The 26,720-nt window shown below is 36.5% G+C and overlaps 1 protein-coding gene across 1 annotated transcript; it reads left to right on the top strand.

Annotated features, from left to right (window-relative positions):
• The first annotated feature begins 20,443 nt into the window (after positions 1-20,443).
• Positions 20,444-21,981, top strand: LOC124946274 (putative F-box/FBD/LRR-repeat protein At5g56810). Its single transcript, XM_047486839.1, has 3 exons — positions 20,444-21,256; positions 21,333-21,518; positions 21,610-21,981. The coding sequence occupies exons 1-3, from the start codon at positions 20,444-20,446 to the stop codon at positions 21,979-21,981; spliced, it is 1,371 nt and encodes a 456-aa protein (XP_047342795.1).
• Positions 21,982-26,720: the final 4,739 nt, after the last annotated feature.

Below are 26,720 nucleotides of genomic sequence, written 5' to 3'. Positions count from 1 at the left end.
CGTTCTTGATTATCTCCATTATTGGTTTTGGTTATTTTCTTTTTATCTATTTTAGTAAATTACATTAAGGGTGTGTTTGATAACCCTAGAATTGGCATTGGAATTGGAATTGGAATTCTTATGTTTGTTAGACACTTTAATATTAAGAATTGGAATTGGAATTAGAATTCCAATGGAATTGGATATATTGTAATTTGATAGTTCTCAATTCTAATCTTTTTAGGTCGGAATTATAATTCCAAATTAACACATTTTTCATGTTTTTAACATGTTTAACACATTTTCACACGTTTAACACGTTTTTAACAAGTTTTTCACACGTTTAACATATTTTCGATAAATTTAACACGTTTTTATGTCATTAACACGTTTAACACGTTTTTGACACGTTTAACATGATTTTTCACGTTTTTAACACGTTTTTGACATGTTTAACACATTTTTGGCACGTTTAACACATTTTTGACACATTTAACACGTTTTTGACACATTTAACACGTTTTTCACGTCCTCGACACGTTTAACACGTTTTTGACACATTTAACACGTTTTGCACGTCCTTGACATGTTTAACATGTCCTTGACACGTTTAACATGATTTTCACATTTTTAACACGTTTAACACGTTTTTGACACGTTTAACACTGTTAGATAAAATTAGACCGGTTCACAGAACTTAACATAAATAAACCTTCCATGCAGGAACAAGGAACCGGACCGGTTAAGAGGATTAACCGGTCAAGCTATTAAACCGACCAGGAACATTCGGAACATGACCGCACAAAGAAAGGATCGGCCAAAGCTAAAAACCGGAAACACCAGACAGCCGATCAGCTAGAAGGCAAAGGAATAACCGGAAGCTGTCCGGTTAAACCAAAGCAATAACCGGAAGACATCCGGTTAAGACAAATAACCGACCAGCACAAGAAGATACTTCGGGTATCTGATGAGAATGATACCAAAGGAACAGACTGAACACTTCTATATCCATACAAGTCTGAGGAAAGTCTGCAGGCTGCAGAAGACAGTCCTACAAGATCTTTCCACTTCAGGATAAATCAGAGGCAATCTTCCAAGTACAGACAACTGTCTAACCGACAGTTACCACATCGAGTAAAAGACAAACCTAGCAGGTTTGTCTTACACACTGGAAGAGCAGACCGCCAGGTCTGAACAGTTGACCGCCAGGTCTGTATCAATGAACCTCTGCTCAGCCAATCAAATTCAAGGAAGTGAAATATGACAGTTGGCATATTTCACCTATAAAAGGAGCAGCTGAAGAAGAGTAAACGTGGGACAAACGGGACAAGTGAGACACGGAACACAGTGAGCATTTAATCTACAAGTGATAAGAGTGTGTTCTATCTCTAGAAAATCCTAAGTGCTAAAGTTGAAGTGTATTTACAATTTCGGTGTAAATTGTACGGGTGTTATCGAGCAGGAAATAAGTCTCGATCGGATTGTATTTGTATTCCTTAGTGAATATCCTTCTCGCGGTTTCGAGAGGAAGGGGTGGCGTAGGAGTTTTATCTCCGAACATCCATAAAAATCTGTCTTGTTATTTACTTTCTGTTGGTTCTACATTCTAACCGACCTGTACTAACCTACCTACACCGCTCTAACCGACTCTACACTATCTAAACCGAATCACCAAGTTATAAAAGTCGACTTATCAATTTCTAAACTTGTCCATCCAAAACCGGTTCTGCCTATCATATAAGTGTGCTGTTTCAACCTAAAACAAACCTCTTTCGTGCTTGAACTTGGTTCAAGGGTTTGTGACAGTTTGTGTAGTATTGAAACCCCGGTGTTAATCTCTAACCAGATTAATCACCATCTTTTGAGTGAAACGCGCTAACCGGCCCAACCCCGGTCCTCCAGCCGCGACCTAGATCCTAACAATTGGTATCAGAACAGTTAGTTTCAATACTCAAGCAAGCATGTCGTTCGATAGGCCACCAATGCTAGAAGGTGATGACTTTGCCAACTGGAAGGCACGCATGCACCTACACTTAATCACCTTGGATGATGAGATGGAGTTCATTCTGGCCGAAGGACCGATAATCATTGATAAGGACAAAAAGGAATGGACAGCTGAAGACAAGAGAAGAAATAACCTGGATAACCATGCTAGAAACCGGATCTCCAACAGTGTGGACAGAAACATGTACTGCAAGATCAGAGACTGCAAAACCGCAAAGGAAACATGGGACACGGTTATTCAGATCCATGAGGGAAATGAAAGAACCAAGGAAAACAAGGTAATGGTAGCTACTCAGAAGTTTGAAAGCATCAAGATGAAACCGGGAGAAACAATGAAAGAATACAGTGACCGGTTCACTGGTGTGTTAGATGAGCTAGCAACCCTTGGCAAGAGGTATGACAACAAGGAGGTCATCATGAAAGCATTAAGATCTCTTCCAAGTGCATGGGATATAAAGACAATGGTGATGAGGGAATCAAACTGCCTAAGCAAGATGAAGCTACACGATGTATTCGAAGATCTTAAGGCATATGAGTTCGAAATGAGATCTAGGACTGAAGAAGAAGTTTCAGCCTCAACCTCAACCAGAGCACTGATCACATCCACAGAACCTGTTGCACCTGCACCAATCAGAACCGCCAAACAGTTCACCGAGGATGCCATGGCGATGCTTGCACAGAAATTTGGGAGGTTCATGAAAAGAAGCCAACCAACAAACTACAACTATGGTGATAAATCCAATGTAAGGTGTTATAACTGTAACTGTTTGGGACATTTCAAGTGGGAATGCAGAAAACCAAGGAGGGATGACCGGAAACCGGACAACCAAAATAACCGAAATAACTATCAACAAACCGGTGAAGGAAGTGAGGTTCAGAAAGCACTGATAGCCGATGATGGAGGAAGTCTATGGGCTCACAGTGACAGTGATGATGAACTCACATGCCTCATGGCAAATGAGGAACAGGTATTTGACTCTCCTTGTGAAGAATTTACTAAAGATGAGTTATATAATGCATTGAATGATATGGTAGAAGAGTATAAGAACCTACTAGCCATGTTACCTAAGCAACTCAACTTTAGAACCGACCCTATAGTACCCATTCTGACAGAACCGGAAATACCTGTTATAACCGAACCAGAGATCATAGAACCTAATGAAACCCCTACCTTAGAAACCGAGTTAGAACCTGAACCACCACTCAAGACCGAACAGTCTAGTGAACCAGTTCGAGAACTGACCGAGGAAGAAAATGCCCGACTCCAGTATAAAATGGCCGCATATAAGAGATCTAGTGACATGGTAAAGAAAATGTGTAGTCATTACAGACATCCTTTTTGCATGTTCGGCTTAGGATACAAAAAGGATAGATCCAAAGACCAAAAACCCGTAGAGAAAGTAAGGTTTACAAGGAGTAACCTTCCTCTTATAAGATTCATTAGAAGCTCCTTAACCGCTGAAGAGGAATTGACCGCATACTATACGGCAGAAAAACTAAACTATGTTGGTCCAACCGACTCTGAGAAGTGGCTTGACCCTGAGAAAAGAAAAGCCGACCTGCTCAAAAATAGGAGAGCCAATCCTCAACCGCATAGGACAAACCAAAAAACACCCTCATTTAAGACTTTCGTAGAAAAACCGAAGTATCCAAAACTGAGTACCAAAAGGACGGTTAAGACCTTAGCAAAGAAAGCTGTCCGGTTTGTCAAAGTCTGGATGCCCAAGGGACTAACCGCATGTGGACCCAAGTGAATGTGGGTACCAAACAATTGTAAATATGTACATTTTGCAGGATATAAAGAAACGGCTAGGAAACTCTGAATGGTATTTGGATAGTGGTTGCTCCAGGCATATGACCGGGAACAACAATCTGTTAACCGACATCAGAATAGAAACCGGTGCATTAATCACTTTCGGTGACAACTCAAAAGGTAGAACTGTGGGCAAGGGTAAGATTGTCCATGGTAACTTGACAATTGATAATATACTTCTAGTTGAAAACCTACGTTTTAATCTACTAAGCATCAGTCAGATGTGTGATGCTAGATACACGGTAGAATTTCTTAAACATGCATGCTTAGTTAAGAACTCTCAAGGCATCATACTGCTTACCGGAAATAGGTTAGGAAATATTTACAAGGTAGACTGGAAAACTAAGGTAGAATACCCTGTATACATGATAGCTAAGACTGATCAAACCTGGTTGTGACATAAGAGACTAAATCATCTAAACATGAAAACCTTAAACTATATTCGCGGTAAAAAGCTAGTTAAAGGTATTCCTGACATAGTGTTTAACAAGGATAAGGTTTGTTCAGCATGTCAAATGGGTAAACAAACTAGATCAACTTTTAAAAGTAAAGGAAATATTCAATCTAGCCGATGCTTAGATCTCCTCCACATGGATTTATTTGGACCGATTCAGGTCATTAGCCTAGGAGGTATGTTTTACACCATGGTAGTTATTGATGATTATTCTAGGTACACATGGGTAATATTCTTACCATCCAAACGTGAAACCGCATCAAACCTGATCACATTGCTTAAACGTTTACAAAATGAAAAATCAACACGCATTAACAGCATTAGAAGTGATAGAGGTACCGAATTCACCAATAGTACTTTAACCGCATTTCTTGATGAATTCGGTATTAGACACGAGTTGTCTAGTGCTAGGACTCCTCAACAAAATGGCATGGCCGAGAGAAGAAACCGGACTCTCAAGGAAGCCGCACGGTCCATGATAGCCGATTCGGGTATTGCTCAAAAATTTTGGGCTGAAGCTATCAACACTGCATGTTACACACAAAACCGGTCCTTGATTAACAAATTTCACAACAAAACACCTTATGAGGTTTATTTTAACAGGGTTCCCAACCTTAAGTACCTTAAGATTTTCGGTTGTAAATGCTATATTCACATAAATGGCAAAACCTATCTATCTGTCTTTGATGCAAAAACCGATACTGGGATCATGTTAGGTTACTCAGCAGTGAGTAAAGCATATAGAGTGTATAACAATAGAACTTTAACCATGGAGGAATCACTTCACGTTGTTTTCGATGAATCGGTCGAAAGTAATACTGCATCATGCTTTGATCTACACAACAGATTGGAAAACAACAATATCCACTCTGATAGTGAAGATGAAACTCCGGTTTTCAGGCGGTTTGTCCATGACTAAATGGGTAATATTGAAACCCAGCCGGATCAAGCTGTCCCACGACAGGAAGCTGACACTTCGGTCCAAACCGAGGAAATCGGTCGGTCTGACAATCCTGTTCAGCCTACCGATATGTCTAGCCTTGATCAAGCAAACGGTAATTTGGTAGACATCCCTGAACCGAATTTAAAAAGGAACACTAAACATCCTCCTAAGCAAATTATAGGTGACCCTTCAGAACCTGTTCGAACTAGGCGTCAAATTCTGGAGGAATACTTCAATTCCGCTTTTATATCACAGATTGAGCCGAAAAGAATAGATGAAGCATTGTCAGACCCGGATTGGATCTTGGGAATACAAGAAGAATTAAACCAGTTCGAGAGTAATAAAGTCTGGTACCTAGTCCCTAGACCGAAAGATCAACCGGTCATAGGAACAAGATGGGTATTTAGAAACAAACTCAATGAAGACGGTTTGGTCACGAGGAACAAAGCAAGACTAGTGGCACAAGGTTACAAACAGGAAGAAGGCATTGACTTTGAAGAATCATTTGCCCCTGTAGCTAGGATTGAAGCTATTAGGATCTTTCTAGCTTTTGCTGCATTCAAAAACTTTAAGGTTTTCCAAATGGATGTTAAAAGTGCATTTTTGAATGGTGACCTACGTGAAGAGGTGTATGTTGAACAACCACCCGGTTTCAAAAGTGCTGAATTTCCAAACCATGTATACCGGCTAAATAAAGCTTTATACGGTCTAAAGCAAGCACTTAGAGCCTGGTATGACACACTAACCGCATTTTTGTTAAAACATGATTTCACAATCGGTTCGGTGGATAAAACGTTATTTAAATTTGAAAAGAAGGAACATATCTTACTTGTTCAAATCTATGTAGATGATATCATCTTCGGTTCAACCGATCCTAAGTTATGTGATAAATTTTCAACCCTGATGACTAACAAGTTTGAAATGAGTATGATGGGAGAATTAAGTTTCTTCCTAGGTCTTCAGGTTAAACAACTCGAAGAAGGAACGTTCATAAGTCAACTCAAGTACACCAAGGAGCTTCTAAAGAAATTTGGGATGGACACATGCTCCTCAGCGGCTACTCCAATGAGCTCATCGGTTAAATTGGACAAAGATGATGAGGGTCAATCGGTAGACCAGATCGCTTACCGGGGCATCATCGGTTCTCTTCTATACCTGAAAGCAAGTAGACCGGATATTCTATTTACAGTCGGTGTGTGTGGAAGATTCCAAGCCAATCCAAAACAATCCCACTACACAGCCGCAAAGCGAATATTGAAATACCTAAAGGGAACACCTGATGTCGGCCTGTGGTATCCAAAGGACTCATCCTTTAACCTAACGAGTTATTCAGATGCAGACTATGCAGGTTGCAAGATTGATAGAAAAAGCACCAGTGGAACATGCCAATTCCTAGGTGACCGGCTTGTTTCATGGCATAGCAAGAAACAAACATCAGTGGCCACATCCACCGCAGAAGCTGAATACCTGGCGGCCGGAAGCTGTTGCTCACAACTCCTTTGGATCCAACAACAACTGACGGATTTCGGTGTCATAGCCGAAGAGTCTCCGATCTTCTGTGACAACACAAGTGCCATAGCAATCACCTACAATCCGGTTCTACACTCCAGAACCAAGCACATTGACATAAGGCATCACTTCATTCGGGAACATGTCATGCTGAAGCATATCCGGTTGGAATACGTACCAACAGATCAACAAGTAGCCGATATTTTCACCAAGCCTCTACAGGAAGCTAAGTTCTCTCAATTCAGACTTACTCCCGGCTTAACCGACATTAGTCAGATTCTCCCTAAGGATGCTTAAAAAGTGAAATCGGTTCGGACAGACAAAACCGGTGATTCCTCCTAAACTGTTGGACTTCAAATTTTCAAGGTATCTATGGAAGAACCGCCTGGTCTATCTGACAGAATAAACCGACCGGTTATTTAGTGCATGCACCAAATAACCGCTTCGGGACGAACAACTGATAACTGACCAGTTCGGAAATAGTTTATCTTAGATTATTTGAACTCCAAACAAAAGTGGAATAATTATTTGTGTTTAAACTTATCTGTTCTGAAACATTTCCTTTTCAAAGAAAAATGGTCGCACCTAAAAAGACGTGAAGATCTGATATCTTTCATGGTCCAGGTCTATGACCAACATCCTAGGCTCTAGACATGCTTATTTTCTGCAAAACTCTTTACCCTATGGATAATAGATATTATTACCTGTGATACCTGGATAATAGGCTTCTCTCTCCACTAGTATATAAGTTGAACAAACCTTAAACAAAACAATCACAAGTTGTATAACCCTCTCTCTCACTAAGACAAAATGTCTCAGTTCCCAAACATCCTTCAAGTGGATTTTAACTCTACTCAAAGCACAGAGCACTATGAGGTTTTCAAGATGATCAAGTCACTTGAAGACACTGACCTTCAACATTTTCTAGATGACAAACATGTCATCTATTCTGAGTCTGTCCTGGAGTTCTTTTATAACGCCAGGGTCTTTCGTGGTACTCCTCACTTTGACACCCACATCCAGTCAAAGGTAGGAGGTATCGTCTTTGACTTTACCGAAAATGACTTTGCCAGATGCTTTAACCTGCCAAAGTAGGGGCTAACCGACCTCAACATACCAGTTGAACTAAAAGCCGAGATCTCCTTAGCCTTTGCCCGGTCAAGCCATCCAGTGGATGACCACGGTGCTAAATCACTATTGAAAGTTGAATACCAGTTCCTCAATGATGTAGTCGGTCGAGGCATCCTGGGAAGGGATGTGACCAACACATACTGCACCGCTGCCTTTAACATGATGGCGGTTATAACTACTGGCACACCGGTCAATTGGTCGAGGGTACTGTTCGACGTCCTAGTCTGGATGATTGGTGTTCAATCAGTCGGCCTCATCCCTCAAATAAGCTGTCTGCTTCTAGAACTTGGAGTTCCAACATGCCCAGGGGAAGGGCTGAACCAAGCTCAAGTGCTAACCAAGGAAATAATCGACTCCTTCTATGAGCGGTTTGAGAAGGCATGGAGGAGGAGGAACCGCCACTCCAACGGTCACACAACCTCAAGCGGATATTAGGTCACTCCTTCCTACACCCGGTCATTTTGCTGCACGCACCGGGTGTATCTCTGTTCAACATCCTTATGATCATTTCGGTTTTATCTATGTTCTCTTCGGTTTAGCCTAAGTTATCTTCGGTTTCTATCGGTTACTTTTCAGTGTGTTGTTGCATGGGTCATTAATGAAAAGTAACATTTAATTAATGAAGTAACCCCCAACTACATGAGTAATCAATACCCAACTAACTTGGTTACTTTTCAACCAAATCCCACCTCGAGCTCCGCAATTAATCAAAAGTAACCCCTTCCCAATGCGTTTTGAAAACATAAATATTCTCTTCCTTAATGAGACAAAACTGACATTCAATGCTAATATTTTCCCTCCAAAACCGAATCTATATAAAGGGCTTTCCTCTAATCAACTCAACACATCCTAAACACAAAACTCTCTTGAACTCTCTCTCTCTCAGCAAAGTTAGAATCATGCCGAGTCGAACTTTAGGAAACTTCTTGAGCATCGATTTCGAATCTTGTATGGAACATTGGGACGGAGAAACAAAGGAGGTCATGTTTGAATCTCTCATTGACACCGGCCTTCGAACCTTTCTCGAAGAATCCGGTCCCATACTTCTTGAAGATGTTAAGGCCTTCTTCAGAAGTGCCTGCATCAGAGGTAACTATATCGTCTCCACGGTGAGAGATCACACCTTCTGGCTGAATGAAGCCGAATTTGCCCACATGTTCAACTTGCCCATAGAAGGGTTTTCTGACTTTCCAACCCAGGTGGGAAGTGCGGCAGTCGATCACGCACTGTTCTTCTCTGGAACCGATGTTCCGGTGGAAACCCATGGGTTAAAAACCCGCCTTGCTCATCACATCCAACTCCTTTTTGAGATTGTAACCCGTTCTATCATCTGTCAATCCCCGAATCAGCGTTATTCCAAGAAAACATTCGACATGATGATCTATATTATTAGCGATACGCCTATCAATTGGTCAGCGGTCATTTTTCAGAACCTGAAAAATATGGTGCTAACCAAGAAAGATCTCGGTTATGCTCCTCACATCAATAGGATCATTCTCAAGTACCGGCCAGAATTTGGACCGGGCACACCGGCATCTCCTCGAACATTCTTGACATGGATGGGGTGGAAGAAAAGCTCTCTAGGGTAGTTATTACATAAGTTATCTTTATTTCTTATGTATTTCTATTTCCAAACCGATTCATATATCGGTTTCCATCTTGTACCCTTTCATTTAATGAAATTCTATCTCAAGTCTAAATAACCGGGTCAATATAATAATCAGAATCTAAGTAACCGGTTAATATTGTCAAATAACCTCGTTCTTATCCGGTCAATATCAAAGTAACCGCGTTCTTATCCGGTCTCAAGAAAAACCACTTAAACTCAAAAGATTGCAAAAATTCTGCTTATTCAAATAACCGGTTAAATTTCTATAAACAAACTCTCCGGTTAAAATAAGGACACCGCAGCATCAAACGGTTTCAAAGGGGGGATTGCGTCATCAAAGTCAAAATCAAAAAACTTTGGAGGGAAATTTCCCGCCCAAAGAGCTTCCGTTCAAAATTACCGCTCATTGATTTGGCGCCCGTAGTTTGCCGCCTTTTGGCTTCCCGCCCCTTGATTCGCGCCTCTTGGATTACCGCCCTTTGGTTTGCCGCCTCTTGAACTACAGCCTTTTGGCTTCCCGCCCACTTATTGCCGCCTCTTTGGCTTTGGAGGGAAAAATCCCGCCAATAGTTGATGGGACGGTTGGGTTTCCAAACCGCACCTATAAAAAGGGCCCTTGGCCATTTCATTCTTCTCTTACGCGAAACAGCTTTCTCTCTCTAAGATCTCAAACTCTCTCTCACCGGTTATTCTCTTGTTTTCTCAAACCCTCTCAATCATCTAAGATGGGTCGTGCCTCGGCTTTGTTCAAACACATCATTCAGGTGGATTTCGAGGAGATCCGACAAAAGGGCTCGCCTGCGGCAAAGGAAGTTATCACCCGGATTTCTGAAGCCGGACTCGAATATTTTCTGGGCGGTCCCTTTGTTCTATACAGAGAAGCGGTTGAAGAATTCTTCGAAACCGCAACTCCCTCTGGTGACAAGATAACCGCAACGGTTGGAGGTAAACAATTCGAGATAACCGAAGAATCGGTTGCGGAGATCCTACGTCTTCCAACAAGTGGCCGCAATGCTTTGATGGAACTAGATCCAACAACATTCGAGGCGGCCTGCCAGGTTCTCTCTGCAGACACGGAACTGGTGAAAGTATCCGGTAAGAAATCGACTCTACGACCGGAACACATACCGCTTTGTGAGATCTTCACAAAGTCGGTTCAGGCGAGAGGTGGAAACTACGACAACCTCACCAAGGCCAAGATCGAGATGCTTATCGGTTTGCTGGAAGGTACGAAAGTCAACTGGGCGAAGGAAATTTTCCACAACCTGAAAGACATGGTGAAACCGGATTCCGCCCGGTCATGGGGATACACCATTCCTCTTGGAAAACTCATGCTCCACCATAACATCAACACCGGTCCTGGTGTCATTCTCCCATCAAGCAGGATAATAAGATCCAAACAATTTCTGGAGAGGAAGCAGTCGGCCCCCGGTTCCACAGGTGGCCGAAAGAGGAAATCTACCGCCAAGAAACCGGCCCCGGCAATAGACAAGTCCGGAGGCAAGGATAAGGAGAAGATAATATTCACGGAACCGCCCTCGCAAACAAGAGATGAGGAAGAATCGGCTTCCATGTCTGACCGAACCGACTCACAGAAAACCGATGAAAATCCTTCCGATAGAGAAGGACGGAATGAAGAAGAAGATTCGGGTACAAGTCCTAACAACACCGGTGCGACCGCAAGCTTTGAGAATATCGATGCCGGTGCAGACGGCCGTGAGGAGGAGGAGGCTACCCCTAATAACGACCAGAAGATGGCCGAAATCATAGTGCGCCGAATCTTGGAGGAAGTCGAACAGCGAGTTCAAGCGGTTGCCGCATTGTACCGGGAATGGCACGAGTACCGATACGACAAATTTTTCAAACACATGTTACCGGGCCTAACCGATGAACAATGTTTCAGAAGGCTGAAGGAGATAGAGGAAACCATCATAAGCCTCACAAACGCCGAAACTCCTAACGAAGTCATGGACCGATACGCAATCGTGAAACCGCGTGCTCGGCTACAAAAGCTAACGGTACGTATCCGAAAGCTGACAGAAAGGTACGTTGCGGGAATACCGAAGGCTAACTTACAACTCTTGGTGTTGGATAAGCTCGAGATAAAGAAAGGAGAACTCACTGAAGAAATTGATCGGCTTGACGCGGTGCACAGACAGCAAAATCAACCGCACTCTCCAATTCTTGAGACCGGTGACAGTCAGAATCCAGGAAACAGATCTCCTCTAGCTAATCCGGTTATAAACGATGTCGACGAAAGGACAGAGACTCCTTTCACCGGGCAACTTGAAACTGATCAACCTGGGGCTTCCGAACCGGGCGTCATAGAAGAAAGGGTCAAGTCCCTTATTCAAGAGTTTGTCGACTCAACGGTTCAACCATTACAGGAGAAAGTCAAGAAAGCCGTGCGCCAAACTCTCTTGTTCACCGAAAAGACGAGGGCTGATCTCGTAAAGGTAGAGGACCGGATCACAGTCATCGAAGACGAATACCGGGACGACGTGGTTCTGCACAACGAGCATTATCAACAAACCGAGGACTTGGAAGATAAGACCTCAAGGATAGTAGATGACATGGATCGGTTTGAAAGGGAAACTGAGCAACGATTCAAAGAGGTCGATGAGAACCTAGGGCGGTCAAGAAATGAAGTCAGCTCGACACTTGACAAGGTCGCAGATCTGGAAAAGAAGAATGCGAGCCTTGAAGACGGCAACGACAAGCTTGAAGCCTATCTTAAGGCGCTAACCGAACAGGTCAATGAGTTGATAAATGCCAAGATCAATGCTGATACAGCGATTGAGGAGGCAAACGCCCGAGCGGCTAAGGAAGTCCAAGACGCGCTGAACGAAGAAGCAAGGATAGCAAAGGAGACACCGCGTCTGACCGAAGAAGAAATAACCGAGCGCGAACGAAACCTAGCGGCTCAAAATCCGGGACTTGCGAAGTCCGTGGCAGCTCAAGCGGCCAAAGATGCAGAGCGGTTAAACGCGCAAAAACAAGGTCTCGAAGAATATGTCAGGGCTCACAAGAAGAAAAAGGTAGCTTCCTCCTCTTCGGCTCCGGTAAAACGAAAAAGAAAGGTTTCTGCAAGAAAAATGTTGGAGAGGATCACCGAGACAAATATCGATACTCCACCAAACCCACAGCAAACCGAGGATGAAGACGAAGAGAATCTCGAGCGGCGGTCTACAAGACAGCGAATCTCCAATGCGGCTCCAATCAGCACGGGCGGTCAACCGCAAGCTGAAGGCTCATCCTCAAGACCAGATCAACCGGATGAGGAAGAACCAACCAATGATATGATGGACGGCTTCAAATTTTCCGACTCAGAATAGGGACTCACTTTTCCTAATCTATGTTTATTTCGGTGTCTATATAATATTTTCCATTTTCGGTTACTTCTATATATATAAAGCTATTTTTGAAACCGACCTATATTTGCATTACTACATGGTTTTGATAATTTTAAATAAAATAATCAAAAAGGGAGAAATTGATAAGATAAAAGATAATAATTTTCCAAAATTTTTCTCAAAATTTTTCCAAATTTTTCGAAAAATTCTCCCAAGTCAGTTTCAAAAATCCGGTCAAATAAAGAACCGGCCTACGTTTGCAATCTTACATGGTTTTGATAATTTTAAATAAAATAATCAAAAAGGGAGAAATTGTTAGATAAAATTAGACCGGTTCACAGAACTTAACATAAATAAACCTTTCATGCATGAACAAGGAACCGGACCGGTCAAACAAATGAACCGGTTAAGAGGATTAACCGGTCAAGCTATTAAACCGACCAGGAACATTCGGAACATGACCGCACAAAGAAAGGATCGGCCAAAGCTAAAAACCAGAAACACCAGACAGCCGATCAGCTAGAAGGCAAAGGAATAACCGGAAGCTGTTCGGTTAAACCAAAGCAATAACCGGAAGACATCCGGTTAAGACAAATAACCGACCAGCACAAGAAGATACTTCGGGTATCTGTTGAGAATGATACCAAAGGAACAGACTGAACACTTCCATATCCATACAAGTCTGAGGAAAGTCTGCAGGCTGCAGAAGACAGTCCTACAAGATCTTTCCACTTCAGGATAAATCAGAGGCAATCTTCCAATTACAGACAACTGTCTAACCCACAGTTACCACATCGAGTAAAAGACAAACCTAGCAGGTTTGTCTTACACACTTGAAGAGCAGACCGCCAGGTCTGAACAGTTGACCGCCAAGTCTGTATCAATGAACCTCTGCTCAGCCAATCAAATTCAAGGAAGTGAAATATGACCGTTGGCATATTTCACCTATAAAAGGAGCAGCTGAAGAAGAGTAAACGTGGGACAAACGGGACAAGTGAGACACGGAACACAGTGAGCATTTAATCTACAAGTGATAAGAGTGTGTTCTATCTCTAGAAAAGCCTAAGTGCTAAAGTTGAAGTGTATTTACAATTTCGGTGTAAATTTTACGGGTGTTATCGAGCAGGAAATAAGTCTCGATCGGATTGTATTTGTATTCCTTAGTGAATATCCTTCTCGCGGTTTCGAGAGGAAGGGGTGACGTAGGAGTTTTATCTCCGAACATCCATAAAAATCTGTCTTGTTATTTACTTTCTGTTGGTTCTACATTCTAACCGACCTGTACTAACCTACCTACACCGCTCTAACCGAGACTCTACACTATCTAAACCGAATCACCAAGTTATAAAAGCCGACCCATCAATTTCTAAACATGTCCATCCAAAGCCGGTTCTGCCTATCATATAAGTGTGCTGCTTCAACCTGAAACAAACCTCTTCCGCGCTTGAACCTGGTTCAAGGGTTTGTGACAGTTTGTGTAGTATTGAAACCCCAGTGTTAATCTCTAACCGGATTAATCACCACCCTTTGAGTGAAACGCGCTAACCGGCCTAACCCCGGTCCTCCAGCCGCGACCTAGATCCTAACAAACACATTTTTGGCACGTTTAACACGTTTTCGACACGTTTAACATGTTTTGACACATTTATAACGTTTTTCACGTCCTTGACACGTTTAACACGTTTTTGACACATTTAACACGTTTTTCACGTCCTTAACACGTTTTTGACACGTTTAACATGATTTTCACGTTTTTGACGCGTTTAACATTATTTTAAGGTTTTTGACACGTTATTGACACTTTTAACACGTTCTTGGCACGTTTAACACGTTTTGACACATTTAATACGTAGCTCACGTCATTGACATGTTTAACACGTTTTTGACAAATCAAACACATTTTTCACGTCCTTGACACGTCTAACACGTCCTTGACACGTTTAACACGTTTTGGGACACGTTTAACATGATTTTCACGTTTTTAACATGTTTAACATGTTTTTGACATGTTTAACACGTTTTTGGCACGTTTAACACATTTTTGACACGTTTAACACGTTTTGACACATTAAGAACGTTTTTCACTTCCTTGATACGTTTTTCACTTCTTTGACACGTTTAACACGTTTTTGACACGTTTAACATGATTTTCATGTTTTTAATACGTTTTTGACACATTTAACACGTTTTTTATATTTTGGCACATTTTGCATGTTTTGACACGTTTAATAAGTTTTTCACATATTTAACACGTTTAACACGTTTTTGACACATTTAACACGTTTTTTTACGTTTTGACACGTTTAACACGTTTTCACGTTTTTGACACATTTAACACATTTGTTTACGTTTTTGACACGTTTACCACATTTTTAACACGTTTAACACGTTTTTCACGTTTTGGCATATTTAACAAGTTTTTCACATGTTTGGAACGTTTAATACGTTTTTGACATGTTTTCATGTTTTTTACATTTTGGCATGTTTAACAAGTTTTCACAAATATAACACGTTTTTTTTACGTTTTTGACACATTTAACACATTTGTTTACGTTTTTGACACGTTTAATACATTTTTTTACAATTTTGACACATTTACCTCATTTTGACATGTTTTCACATTTTTGACAATTTAACACGTTTTTTTTACGTTTTTGACACATTTTCACGTTTTTTACACCTTTAACACATTTTTTTATTTTTTGACACATTTACCTCATTTTTTACACATTTTTCACGTTTTGGCACGTTTAACAAGTTTTTCACATGTTTAGAACGTTTAACACATTTTCATATTTTTAACACGTTTAAAATGTTATTAACACGTTTAAAACGTTTTTAACACATTAAACATGTTGAACACGTTGTTGACACGTTTAACATGTTTTTTACATTTTTGAAATGTTTGACACATTTTTAACACATTTAACACGTTTTTAACCCGTTTAACACGTTTTTCACATTTTGGCACGTTTAACATATTTTTGATACGTTTAACACGTTCTTACGTTTTTGACATGTTTAACACGTTTTAAACCTATCAAAACGTGTGAAAACATGTTAAATATATTAAAAATGTCAAAAACGTGTTAAATGTGCCAAAAACGTGAAAAACGTGTTAAAAACGTGAATGATATATGAAAACGTGAATAACGTGTTCAAACGTGTGGAAAACGTGTTAAACTTGCCAAAACGTGAAAATATATTAAACATGTCAAAAATATGTAAAACGTGTGAAAAACGTGTTAGACATGCCAAAAATGTGTTTAACGTGCCAAAAATATGAAAAACATGTTAAACGTGTGAAAAACGTGTGAAAAACGTGTTAGACATACCAAAAATGTGTTTAACGTGCCAAAAATATGAAAAATATGTTAAACGTGTGAAAAACATGTTAAATGTGAAAAACGTGTGAAAACGTGTTAAACGTGTTAAACGTGTTAAACGTATAAAAAACGTGTGAAAACGTGTTAAATGTGTCAAAACGTGAATAAACGTGTTAAACGTGTCAAAAATCTGTAAAACGTGTTAGACATGCCAAAAACGTGTTAAACGTGTGAAAATGTATTAAACATGTTAAAAACGTGCCAAAAACATGAAAAATGTGTTAAACTTGTTGAATTGTGTGAAAAACGTGAGAAAGCGTGAAAAACGTGTTAAACTTGTTAAAACGTGTGAAAAGTGTGTGAAAAACATGAAAAACGTGTGAAAACGTGAAAAACGTGTGAAAACGTGAAAAACGTGAAAAATGTGTTAAAACGTGTGAAAAACGTGTGAAACGTGAAAAACGTGTGAAAATGTGTTAAACGTGAAAAACGTGTGTTAATGAGTGAAAAATGTGTTAAATGTGCCTAAACGTGAAAAAACGTGAAAAACGTGTCAAAAATGTGTAAAACGTGTTAGACATGCCAAAAACGTGTTAAACGTGTGAAAACGTGAAAAACATGTTAAACGTGTGAAAAATGTATTAAACATGTTAAAAACGTGCCAAAACGTGTTAAACTTGTTAAAACGTGTGAAAAACATGTTGAACGTATTAAAAATGTCAAAAACGTGTTAAGAATACCAAAAACGTGAAAAACATGTTAAACGTGTGAAAATGTGTTAAGCATGTCAAAAACGTGTTTGAACGTGCCAAAAACGTGTAAAAATGTGTTAAACATGTCAAAAAAGTATTAAACGTGCCAAAAACGTAAAAACATATTTAAAAAGTTAATATTTTGAACCGATGTTTTATTTTACAAACATAGGAATTATAATTGAATTACAATTTTATCATTTTCCCAAACATAGAAATTGAAATTGAATTACAATTTTATAATTTTTCCAAACATAGGAATTGAATTATAATTCAATGTCAATTCTCATGGAATTGGAATTAGAATTCCAATGATAATTCCAATTCCCTCTCGTCAAACACACCCTATGTGTTTATAAATAATAGTGTTTATAATTATAAATTTATTTGAATAACTTTACTAATCCATTTGTTATTTTTTATACTTAAATATATTTTTATTCAGGATTATTGTCAGTGTAACAAGTTTGATTTGTACATGTGTTGCCAGGTATTTTTGCTCATTATTTTGTTAAATTTTTTATGGTTGTTCATATGTTTATAAGTTTTCTTTTTCTCCGTTTATGAGTCTAGTTTTCATAATATATTATTTTCTTTATAAATGATTCAGGTGTAAAAATTAGAATTTATGATCATAAAATCATGAATTCTTGTATTCTATCACTAGTTATGAGGCTCTGATATGATCATATTGTTTTTAATTTCTTAGTTTTTCAACTAACTTTGTTTATTTGGGTGATTAATTTCTTAAAATGAGAAAAGGCCAGAAGGTAAAACTTCAAATTTGTATAAATAATAGTTCCTCACTAAATAGTGATGTATGTGAAGGCATAAATATCATATATATTTCACTTTTCTTATTGTATTACTACAAACATGTTTAATATTAGATAATTTTATCGATATTACAATATTTATTTTTCTCTAGACATTTCATACCATATAATATAGATAATTTTATATTTATAGTGTTCATAATTTTATTTGAATAACTTTACTAATCAATTTGTTATTTTTTATACTTAAATATATTTATATTCAGGATTCTCACCATTATAACAAGTTTGATATGCATTTAAAAATTTGTACACGTGTTGCCAAGTATTTTTGCTCATTATTTTGTTGATTTTTTTTTTTTATGTTTGTTCATATGTTTATAAGTTTTCTTTTTTTCCGTTTTAAGTCTAGTGTTCATAATTTATTTTTTTCTTTATGAATAATTCAGGTGTAAAAACTATAACATATGATCATTAAAACATGAATTATTGTATTCTATCACTAATTATGAGGCTCTAATATGATCATGTTGTTTTTAATTTGTTATTTTTCAACTAACTTTGTAAAGTTTAATTGGTTGATTTCTTAAAAAGAGAAATGGCCAAAGGTAAAACTTCAAATAGTTCCTCTCTAAATAGTGAGACAGTTTTTTTCTCAATGTGAAGGCATTAAATAAGAGAGATGGGAAGTCCAATAGGAAAAAAAAAATATATTCTTAGTGAAGTTTGAACCCATAACCATATAAAATTTAAGTTTGTATGTTTAACCACTAAACTACATCATTTTACATTTAAAATTAAAATAAATTTTATTAAATATCTTAATATTTTTAACAAGTGGGCTGGCCTAAGAGTAGGCTTGCCGGGCTTACCCCAGGGCCGGCCATATATATATATATCTGCAAACATATTTACTATAATAATTTTTTACTATAATAATTTTATCAGATTGCAATATTTATTTTTCTCTAGACACTTCATACCATATAATATAGATAATTTTATCAAGTAATATTTATTTTTCTCTAGACACTTCATACCATATAATATAGATATTATATATTTTAGAATTTAATATATTTCTATTTACCCACCAGCAATTTTAAGACATGGCCATAGATTTATGTAAGTGCACGAGTTTTTTTTAATTTTGACATGCCCATAGATTTATGTAAGTGCACGTGTTCTTTTATAATTTTGTAAGATCGATTAAGTGTGACCGATAGCTCCAAGATCAAACTATTTTTCTATCGATTTAAATTGCTGAAATTTTATATAATATTATATTAGATATACTATTGAAACTCATAAATAATGTGACGCCATACATTAAGTAAACAAAAATGTGGATATAAAGAAGGTGAATTTTGTTTTTAAATGACGCAATAATATATAATCTTATAATAGATTCACTATTCAAACTCATAATGTGACACAATGCAGGTAGAAAATAAGAAGGTCGAATTAAAGAAGATTAATTTTGATTTGAAATGATGCAATAAAATATTATATAAATAAATTTAATGAAAAATAAATTAGTGGGACCATTATTTTCATAACCGATTAAGAAATAGCATTTCATACAATATAACCATACATTTATGCAAGTGTATGTATCTTTTTATAATCGTGTAAGATAGGCATGTGTGACGGTAGCTATAAGACCAAGTCATTTTTTTGTGTAACGTAAAATGTTAAAATATTTGTAATCTTATATTTGATTCACTATTCAAACTCATAAATAATATGACGCCATTTATATAAAATAAGGTGGAATTAAAGAAGATATATTTTGTTTTGAAATGATGCATGAAAAAATATTTATATAAATAGATTAAAAATGATTAATTAGTAAAAATCATTAGTTCATAACTAATTAAGAACGATTAGGCTGCATACAATATACCACCAATATTAATATTATCCAAGTGCACATTTACTTGAAAGATTTTTGTGTTGGCTCAAAAGTATAAAACATTTATGTAATCTTAATACAAGACCAAGACATTTTTGTGTTGGTTGAGAGTGTTCAAGATTTATGTAATCTTATATTAGATTCACTATTCAAACTCATAAATAATATAATGACGTCATTCATATAGAAAAAATATTTATATAAATAGATTGAAAGAAAACCAATTAGTAAAAGTCATTAGTGGTGAATCTATTTAGAACGAATAGGCTATACAATCTTTCAAACAGGTATATAGACTGTTTAATCTTTCTTTCTTTTGTTTCTAATCTTGAAAACTTTTCGTTTTCCCCTTCCAAGCATGCAAAGGATAAAACTTGATAAAAGAATACTCAAAAGGACATAATAGTGAAGGTTTTAGATCCAAGATTTCTTCATCATTATTGTGTTCTTTTAGCTTAGTTATTTGCCTGATTAGTCATCCTATGATTTTTATTGTCAATTATGTTCCATTACAAGTATGTTTTAGATAATAATTATTTGAGATGTCTTAACAATCTTTTAGAATGTTGATAAATAAGCCTTTTATGAGTTAATTACCTAATTCATACTTGTAATCCTTTTATGAAGCACTACTTTCTCAAGATGGTGAGAAACAAACAACCAACCAATGAAGATGGCAAAAGTGGAGAAACATCAAAACAAATTGCACGAGAAGGGGTTGACTACATAAGTCACATGCCGAGGGAAGTTATGCATCACATACTCTTATTTTTGCCTTTTGAGTATTGGATAATTTTGGGCATGGTTTCAAAACAATGGCAATATCTTATGTGTGAAACTCCAACTTTTATTCTCGATGAGAATGAAATTGTTTCAAAAATGACAAGACAAATTCGCGGTGTATTACATGAAGAGCAACCTCGAAGTGATGGGCTTGATGAGGGCAAACGAAGATTTGCAGAGTTTGTGAACCGCATTTTATTATATCACTCTGGTTGTCTCATAACCTTTACACGATTATCGCTTCAATATGAACCTAGAACAAGATATTCCTTAAATGTTAACAATTGGGTTCACTTTTTGATGACAAGAGACATAGAGAAGCTTGAGTTGAACTTCTCATCAACACCAATCTTGTACTATGAACTAGAAGGTTTGGCAGTGAGGCGCACAAGAACAGCACAAACTTTTCAACTTCCTCGTCACCCTTTTGAGCCCAAATTTACAAGTTTCATTTTGAACTTCTGTATACTTGAAGCATCTAGATTCGGCTCGTTTATGAACTTAAAAGTTCTATATTTGACAGATGTGAAGATTCTAGACCGTTCTATTGGACAATTTGTTTCAAAATGTCCAGTCCTCGAAGATTTATACTTGGAGAGATGCTCTGTAACCGAGAGATTTTTCGTTTGTAAACAAGATCTGAAAATCAAGCATTTGATCTTGCTCAATTGTATGACAGAATATTGGCAAATGTTTGCGATTGACATAACTGTTCCACATTTGATGAACCTGGTGATCATAGGAAGATATCTCATGAATTCAACCATAAGAAATGCAACCAATCTGGAAGACTGCTCAATCGACATCAATCAAGGTTTTTCAGATAATGAACAGGGAAACTTCCTAGCTATGATTATGATAAATTTAAGAAGTTGCAAGACTCTAGCTTTAAGTAGCTGGTGCATTCAGGTGAGTTTATAAGTTCATATTTTACTCTAACCATCATTATTTTGTTTATTAATGTTTCCTTGTTTTGTTGATAAAGGTTCTTCCAACGTTAGATATTGGATTAAGTCAACAACTGCACGGTTCATTTACGAATTTGACAAACTTAAGGTTAACTGTCGGTTATGTGAAACAAGAACTACCTGGAATAGTCCTGTTATTGCAAAGTTGTCCTTGTCTTGAGAAATTGATGTTGGACATTTATACAGCCGAAGACATCGATTGGGTATTCGCCTATTAGAATTCATAAGGCTTTTTAATTTTTCTTATTTTTATTCTAGAACTTCTAACAATCTGAATTTTCTATGATTATTCAGCTGATGATTGTTAATGACATGTTTGAGGGATATGAACCGGAAGTTTTTCATTTCGAAGAGGATAACTATCTTGAGAATCAGACTCGAGATATCCTTTGTCTGCAAAGAAGCCTCAAGGTTCTTCAAATTTACGGGTTCATGGGACGAAACCAGGAGATACATCTAGTAGAGTTCCTACTCCGAAATGCACTAGTGTTGGAGAATCTAGTCATATACAATGATTTGCCAGATGAATGTGGAACTCGAGAATCAGCCCCGAGTCTTCGTGAGTTGAACCAGCTACGCACGTTGCAAGCACTGCTGGATTTACCGAGGGCATCTTCTGTTGTTCAAGTTTCTGTGGAAAAAGTCAGAGTTTTGGCGCATGAGTAGTGAAAGAGTTATGTTTGTTTTCTTATGCATGAATGTTAGTGTTATGTTTTTAATTTGAAATTTAAAGACTTGTTAGAGCAAAGACTAAGTCATAGCCTCATAGATCTTACCTTGCTATGATGCATTATTTGTTTATCATAAACTTATAATTAATTGCTTGTTTGGTTAGATATTACAATGTTTATTTATTTTTATGATTTTATTTTTAATTATGTTTGAGATAGATATATAGATCTTTTACCTTAAAATTGATATGTATATAGTATTATTACTCACAATTTTGCACATATATAACACAAATTAGTTATACATTTCAGAAAAATTCCACACTTATCCCCCATCACTCTAATGTAGGGCATTTTTAATAGAATGGAACAACCTATGATTTTAATTTCATAAATCTATTAATGATTAGAGTAAATGTTTTTATCAAGTTTTTCATCTTTATCAACTTTCACATTATGCATAACAAACATATATACCAAACTTTAAGTAAGAAATGCTAGACATATATAAATTTCACTCATATTAAGCTCATCTTCAATCAGTTCTCAAAATTGCTCTGAAGATGAATTTCTCCTCTCAAACCTTAAAATTGCAGTTTTCATCTTTTCTCTTTACTCTACTCGTTCTCATACTTTTTTTTTAATTATAAATTGGTCTTTTTGAGTATTAATATGTGTTAGTTTTATATAAGTAATGATAGGAGAGAAAAAAATTTGTAACTAATGGGAATAAGAAAACTAGAATCACCATTTGATTAGACTTGATCACTAAATATAATTCAAAATATTTATATTTTTTATCTCTAATAATAATTTATCACACTTTATAATTTCTCTTCATTAATATTTTTTTTTATCTATTAATTTATAAATAAGTTCTTTAATTTATTTATATATTTTTTAGAATAATAATAAAGAAAATAAATAAATCAAATAACAAAATATATTAATATAAAATTTTAAAATAATATATATTATATTTTTCAAAATAATAAAATGAAGAATGAATCAATTATATAATAAAATATATATTATATTTGATAAATATATATAAGAGAGTAAAAAATTAAATAAAAAAGTATTATTATTATTTTAATTTAACTAATTATTTCTCTCATCAATTAATTTATATATATATAATTATTAATATTTTTAAAATATCTACTAGTTGTTTGACTTTTTTTTTTCTATTTAGATTCTTTTCATTTTTTTTAAATGTACTAGAAATTCAATCAAGTACCCAACTCAATCAACTACTACATTTTTTTAGTGTTTTTTTTTTTTATCTACGCGTGAAATATTAATAAGGTGGTGATTTGAGTATTAAATTATATTATTTGTACTTTAAATTATGTATTGTTTCTAATTTATATATGAAATTTGAGATGTCTAACTATAAAATATTTGAGTTTGAAAATTTTTTTTGGTTGGAGATGGTTTAAGTAAATTATTAAGTCAATAATATAGAGTCTCTTATGTGAAATATAGAATGTCTTCTTTTAAAAAATAAAATCTTGACACCAAAATTTATTTTGTTCTCCACTTTTAACTTACATCATTCTTTAGTAAGATTAATTTTTTTTTATCTCATAAGCAAAACTCTTTTCTAAATAAAATAAATAAGAAAGATATTCATTTATAAAACAAAAATTCTTACTTAGATAATTCATATTTTCTAGCTTAGCGGCAATAAGAGATGAATATCTCAAATCTCTTAGAGAAGTCTTGAGTTCGAGCCCGTTAGGTGATAAGTTTTGTGCCTAATTAAATGATTAACTGTGTTTGTGAGCTATGTGTTTAACTCCTTTGTGGTCATATTTTTATTTAATCATCTCTTCTAACCTAGCGACATCAACAAGTGGATGTCCCAACCTCCTTTAGAGGTCATAGGTTTGAGCCCGTCAAGTAGTAAATTCTACAATTGGTTAAATAGTTAAGTATGTTTACGGGCTATGTTCTTAACCCCCTCGTGGATACATTTTATCCCCTCTTTTAGCCTAGTGTCAACAAGATGTGGATATCTCCAGCCTCCTTGAGAGGTCCTGAGTTCGAACTCGTTAGGCGGAAAATTTTGTGCTTGGTTAAGTGTGTTTCTAGGCTATGTTCTTAACCCCTTGTGGCCATATTTTTTAATCCCCTCTTCTAGCCTAGTGGAAACAAGAGGTGAATATTATCAGCCTCCATAAGGTCCTGAGTTCGAGTCTATCAAGTAACAAGTTATCCGTCTGGTTTAATGGTTAAGTGTGCTTGAGGGATATGTGCTTATGATACACCTTAATGTAGATTTAGGTATATATATTTGAAATGACATAAATAATAGAAATAGAAATAGAACGAAGAGAATATAAGATAACACTTGAATTGATAGAAGAGAGATAGAACCCTAATAGGGTGAATACAATGGGGGAAGAATAAGAAGATAGAGAGAAGTTGATCTTGAGAGAATTCTCGAGTAATGTCTAATGTGTTTTCTATAAACCCCGATCTCTTCTTTATATAACCTCCACCTACCATAATCAATCCTTAGCCGAATATTTTGTAGATTATATTATTTTCCTTATATCTCTCCAACTGCCATAATCAGTTGCCCGTCAATCTCACATTTTTAACTACTACCTTATTAATAATTATTTATTTCCATATAAATAATTATTAATTCTAAATCAATTAATATTCCATATTTTGACTTACTGCCGTATTAATAAGGGTTACATCTACCCATTAACTTATTTTAAGCTTAAGAACCCTAACCCCTAATAATCCCTTGTAACATTAGCCTCCCCTTCAACATTTGTTCGACCACGAACAATACAATTAAAATAAGAAGCCAACTTATTTCCAACAAACCCATGTTTTGGAAATTCATGTTACAACCAAGATTCATTCTCCCCTGTAGATAATAAACGAAGGTTTAACTAGCACTCCCAAGTATCTGGTGGCTCTTCAAACCACACAAATTGTTTCAAAATATCTCCCAATTGTAAGGCATAAGAACAATTGCAAAACTCTGCATCTGGTGGTTCTTCAAACCATAATAAGTATTTGCATCTCATCCATGTTTTATGCCATAAAATTTTTTGAAAGCAAGATCCAACATCTTGAGATTTCTCGAACCACAAAATCTGGACGCAATTTGGACTTGGCGCTAAGTATGCTTGAGAAATGGGATCAAACGACAACATCCTATCATCAAGTCCCAAAATATCTTCAAATATTTCTTTAAATTTTACTTCTCCCAAGTCAACCCGATAATGATCTTCTTTTCCAACGTAGGTTGTCTTCGCATTCTCTTTGTCATCGTACACTTGTGAGACTTGCAAATAAATAATCGAAGAACTTGAATTATCGTAGATTTCTTCATCGAGACTGAGATTGTTGTGTTTGATATCATGAGTATTTGAAGTCTCTATTTCTTTTCCATAACAAAAGTCTTCAACAGGAAGTGCATCTTCCACTTTAGAACAATCATCATTAAAAGAGGTTTCGTCTTTGTTTAGAGCCGAATATGTCAATGGGGAAGGCATCGATTGTGAATGTGTCAATGTGGAATGTGTCGATTGTCCAACATCTTCTACGGGTTGCTCGTCATCTTCCAGTAACTCATCGGATTCTACTATCAATTTTTGATGATCGTTTTCCCACTTTTGCCTTGTTATTTCTTCATCGACCTTTTGTTTCTGTCTTTTATTTTCATCAGCGATCCTCCATGATTTTAACAAGTCGGTTATTTGTTGACACTGTTCCGCGATTACCTTCTACGGTTCTAGTTGCACTTTCTTTTGTATATGTCGTGGATCGTCCCTGACATATGACCCAAACTCACGTCGCAATAGTTGTTTTAACTCTCTCAACGTCAATCCTCTGCTGAGAGTTTTCATGACCACGTGTTCCCTAAGCCATCGTAGTGCCTTTTCCCTCATGTGACTTGTCGCAAGATGAACCTCGTCTTCTTCAAGTGTGTCATTAACCCGAAAAAATCTTTCTGCCTCATAAATTCAGTCTTCAACATCTTCGACATTTTCTCCAAAGAATTTTGGAAAATTCATTTTGACAACTCACTGCACTTTATTCATTCATACGCCTAACTATGTTTATGGTTTTCATTCAACTATCCGTCGATACGTGTTTCCACCATATTGCCAAGAATGTCGCTCTGATACCAATGATACACCTTAATGTAGATTTAGGTATATATATTTGAAATGACATAAATAATAGAAATAGAAATAGAAATAGAACGAAGAGAATATAATATAACACTTGAATTGATAGAAGAGAGATAGAACCCTAATAGGGTGAATACAATGGGGGAAGAATAAGAAGATGGAGAGGAGTTGATCTTGAGAGAATTCTCGAATAATGTCTAATGTGTTTTCTATAGACCCCCGATCTCTTCTTTATATAGCCTACACCTACCATAATCAATCCTCGGCCGAATATTCTATAGATTATATTATTTTCCTTATATACTCTCCAGCTGCCATAATCAGTTGCCCGTCAATCTCACATTTTTAACTACTACCTTTTTAATAATTATTTATTTCCATATAAATAATTATTAATTCTAAATCAACTAATATTCCATATTTTGGCTTACTGTCTTATTAATAAGGGTTACATCTACCCATCAACTTATTTTAGGGTTAAGAAACCTAACCCTAATAATCCCTCGTAACATTAGCCTCCCCTTCAACATTTGTTCGACCACGAACAACACAATTAAAAGAAGCCGAC

Source organism: Impatiens glandulifera, chromosome 7 (assembly GCF_907164915.1).
Source record: "Impatiens glandulifera chromosome 7, dImpGla2.1, whole genome shotgun sequence".
Taxonomy (NCBI): domain Eukaryota; kingdom Viridiplantae; phylum Streptophyta; class Magnoliopsida; order Ericales; family Balsaminaceae; genus Impatiens; species Impatiens glandulifera.
Note: the sequence above shows the minus strand (reverse complement) of the source record. Positions and strands in the feature narration are given on the sequence as shown.

Bases quoted from the DNA above. Each gene is read 5' to 3' on its own strand.
- LOC124946274 (XM_047486839.1), top strand. From the start codon at position 20,444: ATGACAAGACAAATTCGCGGTGTATTACATGAAGAGCAACCTCGAAGT. The intron at 21,257-21,332 runs GTGAGTTTATAA...TTGTTGATAAAG, and splicing joins TAAGTAGCTGGTGCATTCAG to GTTCTTCCAACGTTAGATAT. The intron at 21,519-21,609 runs GTATTCGCCTAT...ATGATTATTCAG, and splicing joins CAGCCGAAGACATCGATTGG to CTGATGATTGTTAATGACAT.